The following is an 18171-nucleotide window of genomic DNA, read 5'->3' as shown; positions in this document are numbered from 1 at the left end:
GATAGGGCCATGAAAAATGCAATTGCAATAGTTTTTCCTCACACCCGACATAGATACTATTTGTGGCACATAATGCTAAAACTGCCAGAGAAGTTGGGATCAAATACTGTATATAAGTGTGGTTTGAAGAGTGCATTGCAAAAATTTGTTTATGATTCTAAAACTTATGAGGAGTTTCAGAAGTCTTGGGAGGTGTTTCTTGACAATTACGATTTGCATGATAATGCGTGGCTTCAAAGTCTCTATAGTCAACGAATATTTTAAGTTTATGTATACCTGAAAAATACCTTCTAGGTTGGGATGAGCACAACTCAGAGGAGTGAGAGAATGAATGCATTTTTTGATGGATTTGTACATTCAGGAACTACATTAAAAGAATTCATCGAGCAATTTAACAATGCACTGAGGAAGAAAGTAGAGACTGAAATGGTAACAAAGTTTCACTCATTCAATTGTATAGTCCCATGTATATCCCATTTACCCATAGAGAAGAAATTTCAAGTGTACACAAATTCTAAATTTAAGGAAGTACAGGCAGAAGTAATGGAGATTATCTATTCTCAATTTGTTATTAAAACGTAGGGTATAATTACAACATATTAAGTAAATGATCAGAGGCAAGTTGAAGACTACATCAGACGATCAACTGTGCAGGCATACTTCAATGATGATGAGTGTGAGTGAAATGCATGTATGAACTATTTGAGATGAGAGGAATTGTATGTAGGCACATTCTTGCAATTTTCACCACAAGGGATGTCTGAGAGTTGCTGAAAAAGTACATTATGAATAGGGGAGGAAAGACATTAAATGTAGATATGCTCTAATTCAAAGCAATCACGATGACTTGAGTGGTAAACCAATGGCTAGTAGGTACTCCAGTTTGATAAAACTATGCTATCAAGTAGCTACAAATGCAGCTGAAAGTGAAGTTAATCCCATAGACATGACACAAAAGTTACAGACAATGAACAAAATTTACACTAAATCAAAACCCCATGCCACAGTTGCAAGCACTCATACTTCCAAAGATGCCGAAACTTGAAGTTCGAATAAAGTTCTAAGTCCTCGTGTTGTTAGAGGCAAAGGGAGGCCTGCATCGAAGATAAAACAACCTACAAGAGAGAAGTTACAATCCAAAACCAAAAAGGCCGATGTTAAGCAACAGAGGAAAAATGTGAGAAAGTTTAAATAATATCAGTTTAATATATGCAAATATTTACTTTTAAGTTATTTAATTTGTTTATGTATTCAAATATAGGCAACTGCATGTTCGGAAGATGTTTTAAACCCAATTGATTCAGTAATATCGTCTGCCACACACCAAAGTGTTGTTTCGCAAGTACCTGGTATGTAACAAAGCATTATTTATCAGGTAAATGTTACTAATTTTTCCTTTTTCTTTCTATGTTGAATAATTAATGAGAAGTTATGCATGAGTTTTACACAATGTTTCATAATACTTGTAGGTGAACTTTCAATATCATGGCCCTCTCAAGGATTGATGAGATGTAGTTGTGGACTGCTACATTTTGATGATGTTAAGAGATGACCTATTTATATTTTGATAGCTAATCTTCCCCTGTTGAATGCTGCACACTGTTTTGTAAATTTAAAAACATACTTCATATGGCCATGTGGTTTCTACTAAATTAGTAAAAAAGTCCATAAATAGGAAATTGATATTCTGAGTATTGAAAATATAGCAATTCAAATTGTCTGAAAACATAACAACATTACAATATATTAACATAACAATCCAACTATGTTGTTCTTGAATATTATAATATTGATAAAAGGTCTAAACCTATTACAACCTATCCAACAACATTACACAGTTTGGTACACATTTACTTAATCTGTATTTGTTCTTGACCCTATCCAAAAAGCTCATCCCGATCATTTTGGTTGTCCTCCCTTGCATGTTGGAGCTCTTCCTCCCTCTTTTGGAGTTCTTCGTCCCACTCTTAGAGTTCTTTCCCTCTCTTTTGGAGGCAACATTCTCTATCCCAAACAACTTTTCTACATTTTTTACTTCAATTTCTTGCATTTACATAATTAAGTGAAAATGAAATAACACTATAATATAATATAGTACATGTTACGAGATTCATTGTCAACAAAGGTTTAGTAGAACTTTACCATTGATAGCTTGCACAAAGGTTTATACTTTATATTGCTAAAGCCTATAAGTATTATGTCTTGAGCTACAACATTTGTAGGACAAAATGGCAAGGGGACATATTTGTCTCTAAGTGTTATTCTCCAATAAAGAGATGAAAGAAAGATAATATGGCGTTGCCATTTCGAAAGTAAATTTTCTTTTTTTTCTACCTATTTCTTAAATTCTTGCCGTTAGATTATTTTTCAACAGTATTTCAAGAGTTATCATTCCAAAAAAAAGTGTAATTCAGGTGTAAAAGTATATGTAAAAGTATAAACAATTGCAGATACAAACGAGATAGGAACAAGAGAAATCTAACAAAATATATATCTAGTACATGCATGATAGCAAACATCCCTACCATAATTTTTATTTTTTATTTTTTTTATGGGAAACATCCCTACCATAATTGAAGAACAATGCAAATGATGTTGGCATGTGAGCATAGTCACTAAAGACGCCAACTAAAATGAAAATTCAACACCATATATATATAAACAACAATGGGCCATATGACGACGTTTGCATGCATAATAATGGGAAATAAAGAAACTACAGTTTAATTGAGGGGTACCTATCTTGAATTAGTTTAATTCCAAATTGATGATCTTATAAGCTCAACGTATACCCATTCACAAATTTTTACAAACAAGTAGAGTGCACACAAAATTTAAAACAATAAATGAAAAATCTTAGCTAGAAGCCACACTTCAATCCACCATTACTAATTGAAAGAAATTTCGAAACAGGCATTAGAAATCCACCATTACTAATTTCAAGAGAATTCAATCCTAAGAATCTAGGCTTTTTTTTTTTTTTTTAATTATCAAATATCCCAGTTTGAAATATTCAACAATGTCAAGAAAAGTTCTAACATATATCATATTGTAAAGAAACAAAAATACCAAATACACGTAAAAGAAAAATATTTATAATGGAAGGAATGGAATGTAAGCAGTGCACACAATGGTGATGTCATTGGTGATGGGAAGTAGTGCCCCTTCTTGAGACGGTGACAATGAGGGTGATGGCTGCTCTGTAGACAGGGCGATGGGGATGGCCAAGGAAGGCATACCCTTTTCACTCACAAATCATGGGACGATGGCTGCTTAGTTGGTGAGACCCAACACGCTACATTTTATTTATTAATGAAATGGTAGCGTTTCATTTGATCTGCATTGCAGTCTACATATGTGGACTGCAAGAAGAATTATTCCTATTGTATTGCCTTGGCCTCCTATATAACAGTTGACCTAGGAAGTGAAGGCAATCCAAAATAAAACTCTAATGAGTTTAAATTCTTTTTTTTATTAGAAAATTTAATTTATAAATTAAATTATATTACAATTTGGATCCAAAAATATTTTTTTGAACCTAAAAATTTGTTTTTAGACCCAATGGGTTGGCCAAGACTGGGGGTAGGGTAGATTAGGTCATTAGGGGGTGGGGTAGAAAACCCTTCCCTCGCATGGTGCAGGGTGGGGTGTGGAAAATGGTCCCCCTACCCCGCACCATGCGATTATCACCCCTATGCCATGCCATGTTATTTTAATTATATGATTTTTATGGTTACGATGTTTATGCCATGCCATGTTATTGTGATGTTATGATGATCCTATTCACCTTCCTGTGCCATGTCATGTCATTATAAACATCAATCATGAACATATGTCACATACCACAAATATATGTTACGAAGCATATGAGTCTATCATAAAATGTTTTTGAGTCAAGCATAAAATGTTGATCAAGCCAAGTTGTATTACATTTAAAGATATATGATCCGTTGAGTATTTAAAGATATATGATCCGTTGAGTACTACGGTTAAGGCAAATGAGCTATCGGGTACTATGGTGAAAGGGGTACATCCACTGGAATCCAAAGGGTACTCATGGTGAAGGCAAGAGAGCTATCTAAGTGATCCTTCTCTTAATAAGAATGCATGAAATATGTTTATGCAAGCAAGCATGCCATGTTCATGATAAATTATGATGTTTCTAAGTTATGTTATACATATGCAAGTTTAGGTTCATCAAGCATACATGTCATATTTATTGTCATGCATACTTATTTATATTGTTGGTAGCTTAGGATTTTTACTTACTGTGTAACACTAGGCCTATACTCAAGCCCTGGAGGATAGCCCACTTGCCAGAAATGTCATTGCTTTGAGGTCAGGAAATTCTTTCCCTTTTCCCTCTACTTTTTCCCTCTCTCCTAGTCAGTTGCCCCTATTTGCGGATGATTTCTTTCTTCCTACTCCCCCATCACTCCCTTCCTCTTATTTCCCTTCTACATTCACCCACGCATCTTCAATTTCCCTTCCCCATCACTCCCTTTTAGAATTTCTCTCTCAGTCGATCCCTTTCTCTTGTGCTGAAGACCCAAACACGGCTGTCGCATGGTGACTTGCACCACCAAGCTGATGGCCCATCATTTTAACCATTTTAGTTTCTCCATCAAAGCCCATGCCTAACCCTATCACACTTCTCATGGCAACACTACTGTAAGTCTTACCAACACCACATGTTGAGCAAGCCACCAGAGCAACCCCAACACCAAGAACCACAACCAGTAGCTACTGATTTCAGATCAACCACCCCACATTTACCAGACTATCTCTCACAGTCCAGATTCGAGCCCCACCGCTTAAGCAACGCTGGTTTTCCCCAAGTTTGTTTTACCATTGTGAACCATTACAAAGTCAACAACGATCAACCCCTATCACACTGGTAAGACTCTTCTTTCCAACTTTGTCTCTCCACTAATGATATAAATATATTTATATCTTTGCCATGAGTAACAATTTCTCTCTCTCCCTCATAGTGCTCTGCTGTTGACTCCTCCTTCCTTGTCCAGGCCCCACCATCATAGCACACTCTTTTCCTCTTTCAGTTGCATGAATTCTTCCTCTCGTAAGCTCTGCTACCCTAAACTTGGTCTCTCTTGTGTGTTGCTCTCAAGTGAAGGGTAACCTAATGCGTACAAAGGGTAGATCTAAAAGTTTAATTACTTGCATATCTTCTAATCCATGGCTATAGTGTTATGGACTTACAAGTTTTATCATTGGCCTATAGTAATTGGACCTGATTTAAATAGGATTGAGTTATCTAGTTTAGAAAAAATTATTCTAATATTTTAAAATTGGATTGGGGTAATAATAATTAAATTGGGCTCATGTTGTTTGAATAATTATGTTCGCCCAAAAACCTATGATTTACAAAAAAATGTTAGGTAGTTATCTATGTTATTAATTATAAAATTTTTATAATTAGATTTCGGTAGTATATAATAAAGAGTTTAAATTTATTTTGAATGCTTTAAATTGAATAAGTCTATTTTATGAAATAAGTTCACACTGTTACTTAATATATATTTAAATAAAATATGAATTTCCTATTAAATAAAAATGTGTTTTTAGTATATCATTAATTATATGATATTCAATGATTTTGTATGAAATAAAATAATTATTGAAGTTATTTCCATAGTATGTACCTAATTAAATGGAGAATGTTAGCATCACTTTTCAAAAATTTAGTGATGTTTAGTACTCTGTATAGGTGACAATTGATATTCGTTCAGCACAACAGTAGAAAAATTCAAAAAAGTTAAAAAGTTGAGGTAAGTGGGATTCCTGTGCTAGACTTTACATAAAAGAAATGAACTAGGGTTAATTTTGAAAATATATGCTTGTTTTGTTATGAATAGAAATTTGAAGCAACCCCAGTTATTTATTCTGTATTAATCATGAAATCTGTATAAAAGAGAAAAGTATTTTTGTCATGACTATTCTAGACATGAGTATATTTTTGGTATTCAGTTTTTGAACTGTGCAAAAAGAGTAAATATAAAATTTGAAAATTTGTGCATGTTATACGAAGATGTTCTAAATTTGTTTTAAATATGTGAAATTGATTTGAATTTGTTTAATACTCAGTTATGATATGATTGGACATTTGAAAATCTTTGGCATGACATCCTCATGCCAAGTGGGTGGAATTAATTGAAATATTTCCTCACGTAATCAAATACACACAAGGTAAAGAAAACTTTGGGATTGATGTTTTATCAAGAAGGTATGTCATTGTCTCCATTTTAGATTTTATCTAGAAGGTAAAGTTATTGACATTTGAATATGATAAGAAATTGTATGATAATGATAATGACTTTGCTAGTATGTATGGAGTATGTGAGAAAGCATCGTTTGGTAAGTATTGTGGACTAAATTGGTCATTGTTTAGAGAGAATAGATTTTTTATGCCTAATAGTTCAATGTATGAATTGCTTGTGTGTGAAGCACATGGAGGCAATTTGATGGGTCATTTTGGTGTAAAGATGATTTTAAACATGTTGCATGACTATTGGTGGGAGTATTGCTTGTCATTCATTGAGTTTGCATATAATTGGAATGGTTATTTTGGTATAAGGAAGACTTTAGATGTGTTTCATGAATGTTTGTGAGAGTATCATTTATCATTCATTAAATTGTTGTATGAATATTCGCTATTATTAGAGTTTGCATGTAATATGACCATGCATACTACTATTTCTCATTCTTCTTTTGAAATTGTTTATTATTGTAATCTATTTACTCTTTTAGCTTTGATGTATTTGCTTGTTGATAACAGGAGTAACATGGATATTGGACTTTTCCAAATTCTTGAGAAAATTAATGATAAATCATATCAAGTTAATCTTTTAGGTAAGTATCATATTTTTGCTACTTTCAATATTTCTGATCTTTTTCCCTTTGATGTAGATGAAGATTCAAGGTCGAATCCTTTTAAGGCAAGAGAGAATTATGGGAACCAAGGTGGACCAAGTCTTAAAGATCATTTGTAAGTTTCAGATTCACCAATTACAAGATCAAGAGCTAGGAAGATCAAAGAAGCTATGCAAAGATGTGTGCAATTCACTTGAGACGAGTCTAGCAAGTGCCCAACACTCAAGATGGGCATGAGAGAAGGAGATTTAGTTTTGGCCCACATGATACAATGGAAGACATAACTTAGAGTTATTGTTTGGGCCTATTGTTATTAAGGCTTCAATTTTTTTAATTCATTTAAAGGATTTATTTTATTAGTTTAGAATAATTGGACTTGAGGATGCTTGACCTATATATATATATATCTTATTTTTTATGAACTATGGATTTTTGAGAAGGCCTTGTATTTTGGCCAAGGGCTTATTGAGAAAGTTATTTATGAACTAGGGTTTATTATTAGAAGTACTAAGGGGCGCTGGTTATAGGGTATTGTAGGAAGGGTTTTATTTTTAGCAAGGGTTCTTTTGGGTTAACAGTCTAAGTTTGGGCTCCTAGGGTTTTATTTTTAGCAAAGGCTATTTTTGGGATAATGGTCTAACTTTGGGCACCTAGGGTTTTTGAGGAAGGTTTATTTAAACTTCTTGTAACCTTATTTTAAATAGTTTATGAAATTTGATTAATTATTTTTATTATGAGTTGAGTTTATCTCATTTTGTTCTTGAATGAACTTTTGAACTTATCAAAAGTAAATTACAACTTTTGTGGTGTTCTTCCTTATAGGTTCTTGAGACTGGTTCTTCAATGGGTCTGGATTCTCATATAATCTAGGTTTTTTAAATGAGTTCCTCAACGGATCTAGATTTTGGCCTTCTTGGCTGAGTTTTCAAATTGAGTGTGGGTTCAAGGGATTTCAATCATCCGACTTTATATCACTTTACTACCCCATCTGGGTTTAGGGAATTACATACTGAAATTTTATAAATCTCACTGTGGTAGTTTTAGCTACCATTCCCCCAGAATCGTAGAAGTTGTAACAGAACCAATGGAACCAAACTGAATGAGGTTAAGAGTGGTGTGGCCAAAGCTGATTGATGCTGAGTTCACTGTGGATGATCATTTTCAATTGATAGATTGTAATGGGGAGATGATTATATGTTGAGTAAGAGCTATCAAAGGAATTTTGGAGGGGAATCTTGTGCCCCAATGGAAGCTAATAGGTGAAGAGTTTCTCATCCTTGAGAATCGTTCCATGTTAGCCAATCATTTTATCGAAGTCAACTTGACATTATTGGATGAGATCATAGAGACTTTGGAATGCACATGATGAGGATTAGGATCTCGTAACCTTGTACTATGTGCTTCTCTTTTGAGCATTAAAAAGTGGTCAATGTTTTGGGACCCTAAATTTCTTATAGGAATGGATTAACTTCGTATTATTGATGAATGATTATGCATGAATTTAAATGAAATGTAAGAATGATTTGGGATTTGTATTCTGGTACAATGTAAGAATGTGTGAATATGAATGAAATGTAAAATTTGTCCGTTGCATTTACAATATATTGTTAGAAGTATGTTAGGTACATTGCATTCATATCTGTTATGAACAAGAGTGTGTAACCTTGTGGTGCATGTTCCAGTACTTCAAATTCCATCAAATTCTAAGCAGAGTTTAGGGACATCACAATAGTGGCCTTCTATCCTGCCACAGGATACAATAGTGGCCTTCGACTCCTCCATGGGATAAAATAGTGGCCTCGGTTCCGAGTGCAATCATTTTGATAACAACATTGTTTATATGTTGCTTGGCTATCCACATAATTCACATCTTGCCATGGGAGTAAACATTGCCTCGATTTTGAGTGCATTGCCTTGGTGACGAAACAGTGATATGTTCTGCTCAGCTAACCGCAGACATGGATAACTCTATCATGAGGGTAAACATGGCCTCTGCTTTTGTTTCTGATGTTATTCCAATTATGCTTGTGCCTATGATCTTTTATGTATTATTATTCTAATGAAATGCCTATGACCTTATTTTTTAGATCAAACTCTTTCTACATTCCATAATTGGTTCATGCTTACACATTAGTATAAGCTTGCTGCTTAGTAAGTTGTTGATAACTAATCCATTTATTTTCATTATTTTTTTGTTGATAACTTATCCCATTTATTTCCATTATTTTTTAGATGGCTTTGAGATTCTAACTAAGGACCAAGAAAAGAAAGCACAGGCAGAATTAGTTGGGCATCGAGGAATAAGTGCTTAAAATGCACAAGCAGGCTAATAGATTGAAATAAATACCAAAGGGTACAAATGATTATTGTTGGTCAAGATATTAGTTATTTTAAGTAATATTTTTAGACAGTGACACATTATTTTAGACGTTGTGGAGTTTTTGTTTTATTTTATTATGTGGAAGGGGTTTCATTGATGTTCCTGTGAAGGAACGTGTATTTGAATAAATTAAGTATACATATTATATAGCCTAGTGCTTTTATTGTTTGGAGTCTATGTTTTTATTATTGGAAATTTGAATTTTAAGTGACAGGAACTAATTTTCTAACCCTTTAGATATGGGATGTTACACAACAACTTATACTTAAACTTAACTATTTTTTAAGAGTAACGCTAGAAATAATATTTGAGTGTGCAACCCCTATGAACTCATTTTAAAACACAGTAGAGCTCACCATTAAAAAGTAAATTTTTTTATGTGAGTCCCAGGTTAGCTCACTATTTATAAAGGTAGTGCACTTCACTCACTCGTATACCCCACTATAAATGTTACAATTATCTAACCAACCTTAGCTTATGCTACAAATAATGAAAGGGAATCTGAATGATTAGTATGTAGTTTGGAGTATAAATTGTTAGTTTCGATGGCTTTTGGGTGTATTTTGGAAAAACAAATTCACAATTCTGCCTAAAATCTAATTTGAAATACTTCTATGCTATAAGGTGAAAGGTAGTTTACTTTTTTAGTAGTGCCATCTAGTACTTGACCTTCGTTGACATGAATTAAGTTAACGTTCAGTGATCACCATCATTCTTTGTTGAACTCAAGGTTTCAAGTTTCATGTGATTATAAATCTACACATAGATTTTGATGATAACAAATGAATTCAAAGAATAAAGAAGTCTCAAGCTCAAGTTGTCTATACAATGGAGTCAAGCACATCAAGGAAATAAGCATGAGCAATAAGGGAACAAGTTCATATTAAAATTATAGAGTAATGTTGTAAATCTCTTCAAAATTAGAAATTAGGATTAATGCTCAAAATTAATATTTTATCATAAAGCATTAAAATACATTTTCCACATGTGCATGAATATTTTTGAAAATTAAATTTGAAAATTTTGAAAGATGATTGATTGTCATCTTTTGCATGTACATGCATTGATTAAATGGTTGAACTTTGAAAATATTAAAGATGATTGATTGTCATCTTTCACATGTGCATGTTTTATTTGAATATTTTCAAAAGTGATTGATGCTTTTTTAGACTTATACAAAAAGTAAAAGATTAGGTTTGAATTTTTTGAAAATGAAAGTGTGCTCATTTTGTCATATGCCAAAAGTAAAAGATTGGGTTTGATTTTTTTTGAAAAAGTGAATGATGTTGTCTTTGACAATTGAAAAAGAAGAACCTTTTATTTGAATTCTTTGAAAAAGTGAATGATGTTGTCTTTGACAATTGAAAAAGAAGAACCTTTTATTTGAATTTTTTGAAAAAGTGAATGATGTTGTCTTTGACATGTGAATCTTTTTAAATTTGAATATGAAGTCTCATATGCCTATAAATAGATCAATTGAAAGCTTCACATTCACAACACCAAGAGCATACAACATTCATTCAAAACTTTCATTCTCTCTTCTCTAAGCATTGAGCCTTAATCCTTATTCATTTTGAGAGATATAGTTTGCGCTGTATTGTTCTTATTTCACTCATTGAGGAGTGTTTTCTGATAACCTACCCACTATCAGCTCTTGTATCAGAAAAAATGGTGTGTATAACCCTTGTGTGTGTAGAAAGTATTCTACACGGGGAATAGTTGAATCACCACGTGTAAGGTGATTGCAAGTGTAGAGGGTGTTCTACACGGATCCTTTGTAGCGGTATTGTTCAAAGGTGTAATAGGTTTCTATCTCCACCTGAAGGAGGTTGAATAGTGAATTTGGGAATCCTCAAGGGGTAGCTTGAGGCGAGGACGTAGGCAGTGGGGCCGAACCTCGTTAACATACTGAGTTTGCTTCTCTCTTACCCTTACTCTTTATATTTATTGTTATTTTATATTTTGTTTATATTTTATATTATATATTTGATTTATAATTATTATTTTTTTTTATACAACTCAATTCACCCCCCCTCTTGTGTTAGTCATCTGGGCAACATTCTTGATTGTGGGATGGGTAACGATTGATGGAAAATATAAAATATAATAGAAAGTGAAATGGAGAAGAAGAGGAGAGAGGAGAATGAAGAAAAAATACTTTGTGGGTTACATTTTTTTTTTTTTTTTAATTCTCAACTATAATTGAATACATATATTAAATAAAAATGAGATACAGTAAACATTCTGAAAATTATGAAAATCAAATGGGTTAATTAAGATAATATCAAAATTCAAATTATGAATATTATCTCTAACAATGATGAAGCTGTGCAAGACTATGCCATCGACCGCCGAAGCACGTCGGCATAGCATTTACAATGGAAAACAAGTCAATTAAGAGTTTTTTTGGATTCAAAGATAAAATGAGATAGTTTTATATGAAAATTAAAAGTTAAAAAAAATATTATTAGAATATTTTTTTAATATTATTATTATTTTAAGATTTAAAAAAGTTAAATTGATATTTGAAAAAATTAAATTATTTATTATATTTTTTGTAAGAATTTGAGAAAATTATAATAATAAAATGAGATGAAATTAGATTATATACTCTGAATTCAAACGAGCTGAGTTTACCCACTTTTAATTAGAATAAGATTTTCTTAATATTTTTAATAAAAATGTTTATCTCTAAAGTGTAAGACATTTTTCAAACAAAGATGATTTGTGAAGTTTATTAGAGCACTAACAATAGTTTATTAGAGCACTAACAATAGTTTATTTATCTTTATTTTTATTATCAAATTTAAATAAACTTACCTTAAAATCACTTACATTGATTTATCTATTTTTATAATTTTAAATAATTATAAACAGTAATTATTTATCTTTAAAGATATCATTTTCCTTCTTTAAATATTATTTTATTATTTTTTCTCTTTCCAATTCTCTCTTTTTTCTATTTTTCTTTTTTTTTTTTCTCTTTTCTCTTTTCATTATTTTATTATTATTTGATAAAAAACATAATTTAATATAAGAATTTTCTTTTATATTCAAAATTAATTTTTAAAATATATAATTTTATATATAAAAATAAAGAATTCATTATCAATACTCTTATAAAGACAAAAGTGCAGGAGTCTTAACTTTTCACGTCAGCAATGAAGAAGCAACACAAATACAGTTGGGTAGCAATTGGGCCCATATTTCTTAATTCGCGGCTGGATTTGGTGGGTTGTTGGAAAACGTAAACACGAGAGGGACAGCTCAGCTAATCTCTAGATGTATAGATTGGAAACGGAACAATCATAAAGAGAGCTCTTAAAAGTGTATTCATAAATTCATAAATTATGATATTAATTTATAAATTTGTTTTTATAAGATTTTTTTGTAATTAAAATATTTCATTTAAGAAAATAATTTTTAATCAATAAATATATTGGAACACTTTCATTCGACTTTATATTATATATCGTAGATTTTTCTATAAGAATTATTTTATTTATCGATGTGTATAGCATATTATCAAAATTATTTTAATAATAAGATTTGAGTTGTAATATTTAAATTTTAAAATATATTTATTAAATCAAATTATAGTAAGGGTGTCAAGAGGCAACATGCCCTTTGAAATTTTGAAAAAGGAAATCAAAACCAATAAGATATTGCTACTCCGCATGCTTTTTAGTTTTTCTTACGGAAAGAGTCGAAAGTGTACCGAATTTTCTTTTTAATTCTTAAAAATGAAAAATAAACTATAAAAGTCATCTTCATTTAAACAAAAGTCAAAAAGAATAAAAATTAACTAAAAAATTTTCGTTTATTTTTATAATTATTTTCATCTCATCCTATTTAATTATTATAATTTTTTTAAATTTATCTACAAAATAAAATAAATAATTTAATTTTTTTAAATTTTAAAATACAAATAATATATTATTTAACTTTAAACTTTTATTTTAACTTATCTCATTTCATTTCATCTTATCTTATCTGTAAAAGAAAAAAAAAATCTAATAAATATAACAATTGCATGTGTAATAATAATATGTAGAAAGAAAATGCTACTTTATCGTATAATTTTTCTTGATTTATTTTATCTGCTCATCTATTAATTTTTTTTTAAATTTTTAAATTTTAATTATTAAGAAAGTGATTAATAATAAATTGATATTTTTTTTAATTTTTTAAATATTTATGTACTCGAGCTCGTCCATTATATTACAAGTATCATTTTCCTATTTCGAATGTCTTTATCAAAGGCTTTATAAAGATAAATGATATTTATAGTTGTGATTGTACAAATGGCGTGTAGTCATTTTTAAAAAAATTAATTAATATGGAATCTACATAAAAAAATTAACATTTTAATCATAGCCCTACTCTTTTTTAAAATAATTATACAATATTTATAATTTTACAATTGTATGTAGCATTATTCTCGTTAAAGACCTTACAAATTAAAGACCTCACCAAAAGGCAAAAGTTGAGGCAGGTGGACCATTCTCGTCGGCGTCGTTGAGATTGCCCTGTTTTTAGAAAGTTATGATTCTGATTTAAGTCGCCAATAACCACAGAAATAATACACCTATCCAAGAAGAAAAAAGGAGCCAAAAAAAAAAGCCTAGCTCACCTTCTGGGTCAGAAGAACCATGTACTTCCCTTCTAAACAGTTATTGAATCCATTATTGCTTCTCTTTCTCCTTTTCCAAACATGCGTTTCCCTAGATACCATAACGCCGGACGAGCCTCTTGCAGACGGTGACATCCTCATCTCCAACCGAGAAACGTTTGCACTTGGGTTTTTCAGCCCTGCCAATTCCAGGCGTCGCTATGTCGGGATTTGGTATAACAAAGTTCAAGAAAAAACGGTTGTTTGGGTCGCTAATAGAGATGATCCGCTCAATGGCACCGCCGGTATCCTCTCCATCGACGGTCATGGAAACCTCGTCCTCACCGAGGCAAACCGAAGCATCACTATCTGGTCTACTAGCGCTTCAGTTGTCTCCGTGAACCATTCCATGGCTCGGCTCTTGGACACCGGGAACCTCGTTTTGGTTCATCCAAAAACCCAGAGCCTTATATGGCAGAGCTTTGACTTTCCGACCGACACTTTGCTTTCGTTTATGAAATTCGGGCTCGATCGCCGGACTGGGCTGAAAAGGTTCCTGACATCTTGGAAGTCCCAGGATGACCCGGGAACCGGCAACTTCACCTTAGCGATTGATCCAACCGGGTATCCGCAGCTGTTCTTATACAAGGGTGGAGCTCCTTTGTGGCGGGGCGGATCTTGGACAGGACAAAGATGGAGCGGCATACCCGAAATGATACGGAATTTCATCTTCAACGTCAGCTACGTGAATAATCAAGATGAGATTACCATTGAATACGGTGTCACTGTACCTAACGTTTTCACCAGAATGGTAGTGAAGGAAGCTGGGATCGTGGAGCGGTCTACTTGGCGCGAGACCAGGTGGGTTGGGTTTTGGTCCGCCCCAAAAGAGAAGTGCGATACCTACCAAGAATGCGGACCAAATAGTTATTGTGACCCGAACAACCTAGAAAAGTTTGAGTGCACGTGCTTGCCCGGGTTTGAACCCAAGTTTGCCAGTGATTGGAACTTGAGAGATGGGTCGGGTGGGTGCGTGAGGAATCAAGGAGTGTTCACGTGCAACAGTGGAGAAGGGTTCGTGAAGCTTGCACGTGTGAAGTTGCCGGATACCTCGATAGCACGTGCGGACATGAATCTGTCGTTGAAAGAGTGCAAGCAAGAGTGCCTAAAGAATTGTAATTGTACGGCATACACCAATGCAAACGAGACAAAGGGAGGGATTGGGTGCCTTACATGGCACGGGAACTTGGTAGACACGAGAGTTTATCCTAATGGAGGACAAGATTTATATCTACGTGTAGATGCAACTACACGAGGTACTCTAGTTTTATTACTTCTTTTTATATTTAAAACACGTTCCATGTCCCATCTGAGTCGAAGAAGATTTATAGGTTCATGAATCGCGTATAAAGATTGAGTTTTCCACTCTTTTTTCCTTTTTCTTAGCTCAATATGCAAAGAAGAATGATCTTCTTCAGAATAAAGGAAAGCTGGCAATTCTTGTGATTTCTGTTGCAGTAATGCTGCTTATTGTGGCTTCCATTGTGTATTGGTTAATAATGAGGAAGATAAAGGGTAAGTAAAACATGATTTTTAAAGCGGTTTCTTTGTTTCAAATATTTGTTTATTTTTAAGCATACAAGTACTATACTATCAAGAATTTTCCGTTTATTATTTTCCTCTGTTTGCTTCCTTTCTTTTAGGGTCTTTCTTAAGTCAATTTCATTTTGTCAAGGAATTCATAATTCCTTAAAATGTTGCACTTAGAAAATTTCTAATTGTGTTTGACGACAGAGAAAAGACAAAACAAGAATATTTTTAGCGATACCTCCGCTACAACAACCTTTGAAGAATCTTCAACTAGAAGGGAGCTCGACGGAAGTACAAGAAATTCAGATTTACAATTCTTTGACCTAAGTAAGATAGTTGCAGCCACGGATAACTTCTCTGTTTCTAACAAGCTAGGAGAAGGCGGTTTTGGATCAGTATATAAGGTAATCTCCTTGAAAATGTCTTGAAAACTGCAAAAATTGAATTTATGTGTGCGCAATGCATCAATAATTCCATTATGAATGTTTAAGGTTGAAATTGGTACCTGCTTTCAGGGTTGCTTATACAATGGAAAGGAAATAGCAGTGAAAAGATTATCAAAGTACTCCGGACAAGGCGTAGAAGAGTTCAAGAATGAAGTTGCAATCATTGCTAAACTTCAACACAGGAACCTTGTTAGGATTCTTGGTTATTGCGTTCAAGGAGAAGAAAAGATGTTAATCTATGAGTACTTGCCAAACCGAAGTTTGGACACCCTCATTTTTGGTATGTCTTCTTTTCACATAAGCTTCTTCTTCTAATGTTCAGCACACCTACCAAGCAAATAATTTAAAGATCTAATCTCTTCATTCAGATGAAACAAAAAGGTCATTGTTAGATTGGGGCAAATGCTTCGAGATTATTTGTGGGATTGCTCGAGGGATCTTATATCTTCATCAAGACTCAAGATTAAGGATTATCCATAGAGATCTAAAAGCCAGTAATGTTCTGCTTGACAATGCAATGCATCCAAAAATTGCAGATTTTGGTATGGCTAGAATTGTTGGAGGGGAGTTAGGGGACCAAATTGAAGCCAACACAAATCGTGTAGTTGGAACATAGTAAGCATGCTACAAATTAAGGATACATTTATAGCACAAACCTTTTTTTTTTAGCAAAACATTAAGCATATCATTTTAGTTTTGTGATAATTTCATTACGTTGTTGTAGTGGTTACATGTCTCCAGAGTATGCAATGCGTGGACTATTTTCAGTGAAGTCAGATGTATACAGCTTTGGGGTTTTGCTACTGGAGATCATTACTGGAAAAAGGAACAATACTTATTATCATGATGATCCCTCCTCAAACTTGATTGGGCATGTAAGTACAAGTGTACGCAAATAATTTGTCTTATATTATTTGAACCTAAACACTCGAACATGTTGTTTAATTGTAGATTTGGGAGTTATGGAAAGAAGGCAAAGCCATGGAAATAGTTGATTCATCACTGGGTGACATAACCCTTGATAATGAAGTTGCAAGATGTATTCAAATTGGGCTTTTGTGCGTGCAAGAATATGCAACAGATCGGCCGAACATGTCAACAGTTGTTGCAATGTTGGGTAATGACAAACCTCTTCCTTCTCCAAAACAACCTGCATTTGTTTTTATGGGTAGTAGCCATGGGAAAGACACATCAACTAGCGAAGCAGCCATTTCTGTCAATGAAGTAACAATTTCTTTGGTTCGCGGTCGTTAAAGTCTAATTGATCTATTTGATCGGTGCAATGTACAGATGTGAAGTTACGTTAGTGTTAGTAAGGTTTGTTTTTCAAAGCAGAAAATGTAAGCCAATAAAAGAGAAAGAGAGACAATCTCTTATCTTTAAAGTCGTTCGTATCAATCTAAATGTACTTAGAATTTCTTTTAGATCTCTAGAAAAAATTTCAAATCAAAGTAAAATTGACAATCCTATAATTTTTGTTCCAACCAAACTTAATTTGGCCAACTTTCTATATATTTACATACAATATGAATGAGCCGAGCCTTGTGTTGCTCAACGGTAATATCAATTAATGTTAGGAACCTCGATTAAGTCCCTAAACACTATGATCTCCTTGTTTCAAATCTACTTGAGATGACCGAAGTTACTATCTTTCTTGCTTGGCCTTGAACAATCTGTGGCAATGATGGGTCTCTAAGTTAATGGAGGTTTGATGTTTAGTGATGGAATTGTAGTGAATGATGGTGTATAGGGTAATCTAAGATGATGAACTCAAGACTTGAGTAATGGGGCACGGCTTTGATGTGATCTCTTGGGGTTGGCGCCACTTGTGATATAATTAGGGTTTGGATGATGAGTGAGGCTAGGGTTTGGATGGAAGAAGATTTGCTAAATTGTAGGAGACAATTTAGCTTGGGTATTTCGGCTATGGTAAGAGGGAATTGATTGATTGAGTAATTCTAGAGTGATTTCTAGAATTAAGGGATCAAATATGATAAGTATGACCAATCACCAAAGATTAAGGAATACGGATTTGGAAGGCAATTATGGTTCTTAAAGTGTAGGAATCCTTATATGGTAAATGGGGATTCTGGCTAGGTCAATTGGAGAATGGAAGAATACTTAATCTATGGTAATGCCGAATATGGAAAGTATTGGAAGACAATGGTGGGCGTGTAGAGTGCTTGGAATATGGGGATTGTGCAAGAAAATGTGTGAACACAATGAAAAATATGAAGAACACATAAGAAAAT

At 33.1% G+C, this 18171-nt stretch overlaps 1 protein-coding gene across 2 annotated transcripts; it reads left to right on the top strand.

The window, feature by feature from the left end:
• Positions 1-13779: 13779 nt before the first annotated feature.
• LOC122275733 (G-type lectin S-receptor-like serine/threonine-protein kinase At1g11410) lies at positions 13780-17345 on the top strand. 2 transcript variants are annotated; one of them, XM_043084939.1, is made up of 7 exons: positions 13781-15199; positions 15330-15458; positions 15678-15877; positions 15989-16199; positions 16288-16534; positions 16644-16794; positions 16871-17345. In XM_043084939.1, the coding sequence occupies exons 1-7, from the start codon at positions 13924-13926 to the stop codon at positions 17171-17173; spliced, it is 2517 nt and encodes an 838-aa protein (XP_042940873.1). In that variant the 5' UTR covers positions 13781-13923; the 3' UTR covers positions 17174-17345. The 2 variants fall into 2 exon arrangements, with proteins under 2 accessions (XP_042940874.1, XP_042940873.1); XM_043084940.1 differs by lacking the exon at positions 15330-15458 and having other exon boundaries at positions 13780-15199.
• The last annotated feature ends 826 nt before the right edge of the window (positions 17346-18171 follow it).

Source organism: Carya illinoinensis, chromosome 9 (assembly GCF_018687715.1).
Source record: "Carya illinoinensis cultivar Pawnee chromosome 9, C.illinoinensisPawnee_v1, whole genome shotgun sequence".
In the NCBI taxonomy this organism is placed as follows: domain Eukaryota; kingdom Viridiplantae; phylum Streptophyta; class Magnoliopsida; order Fagales; family Juglandaceae; genus Carya; species Carya illinoinensis.
Note: the sequence above shows the minus strand (reverse complement) of the source record. Positions and strands in the feature narration are given on the sequence as shown.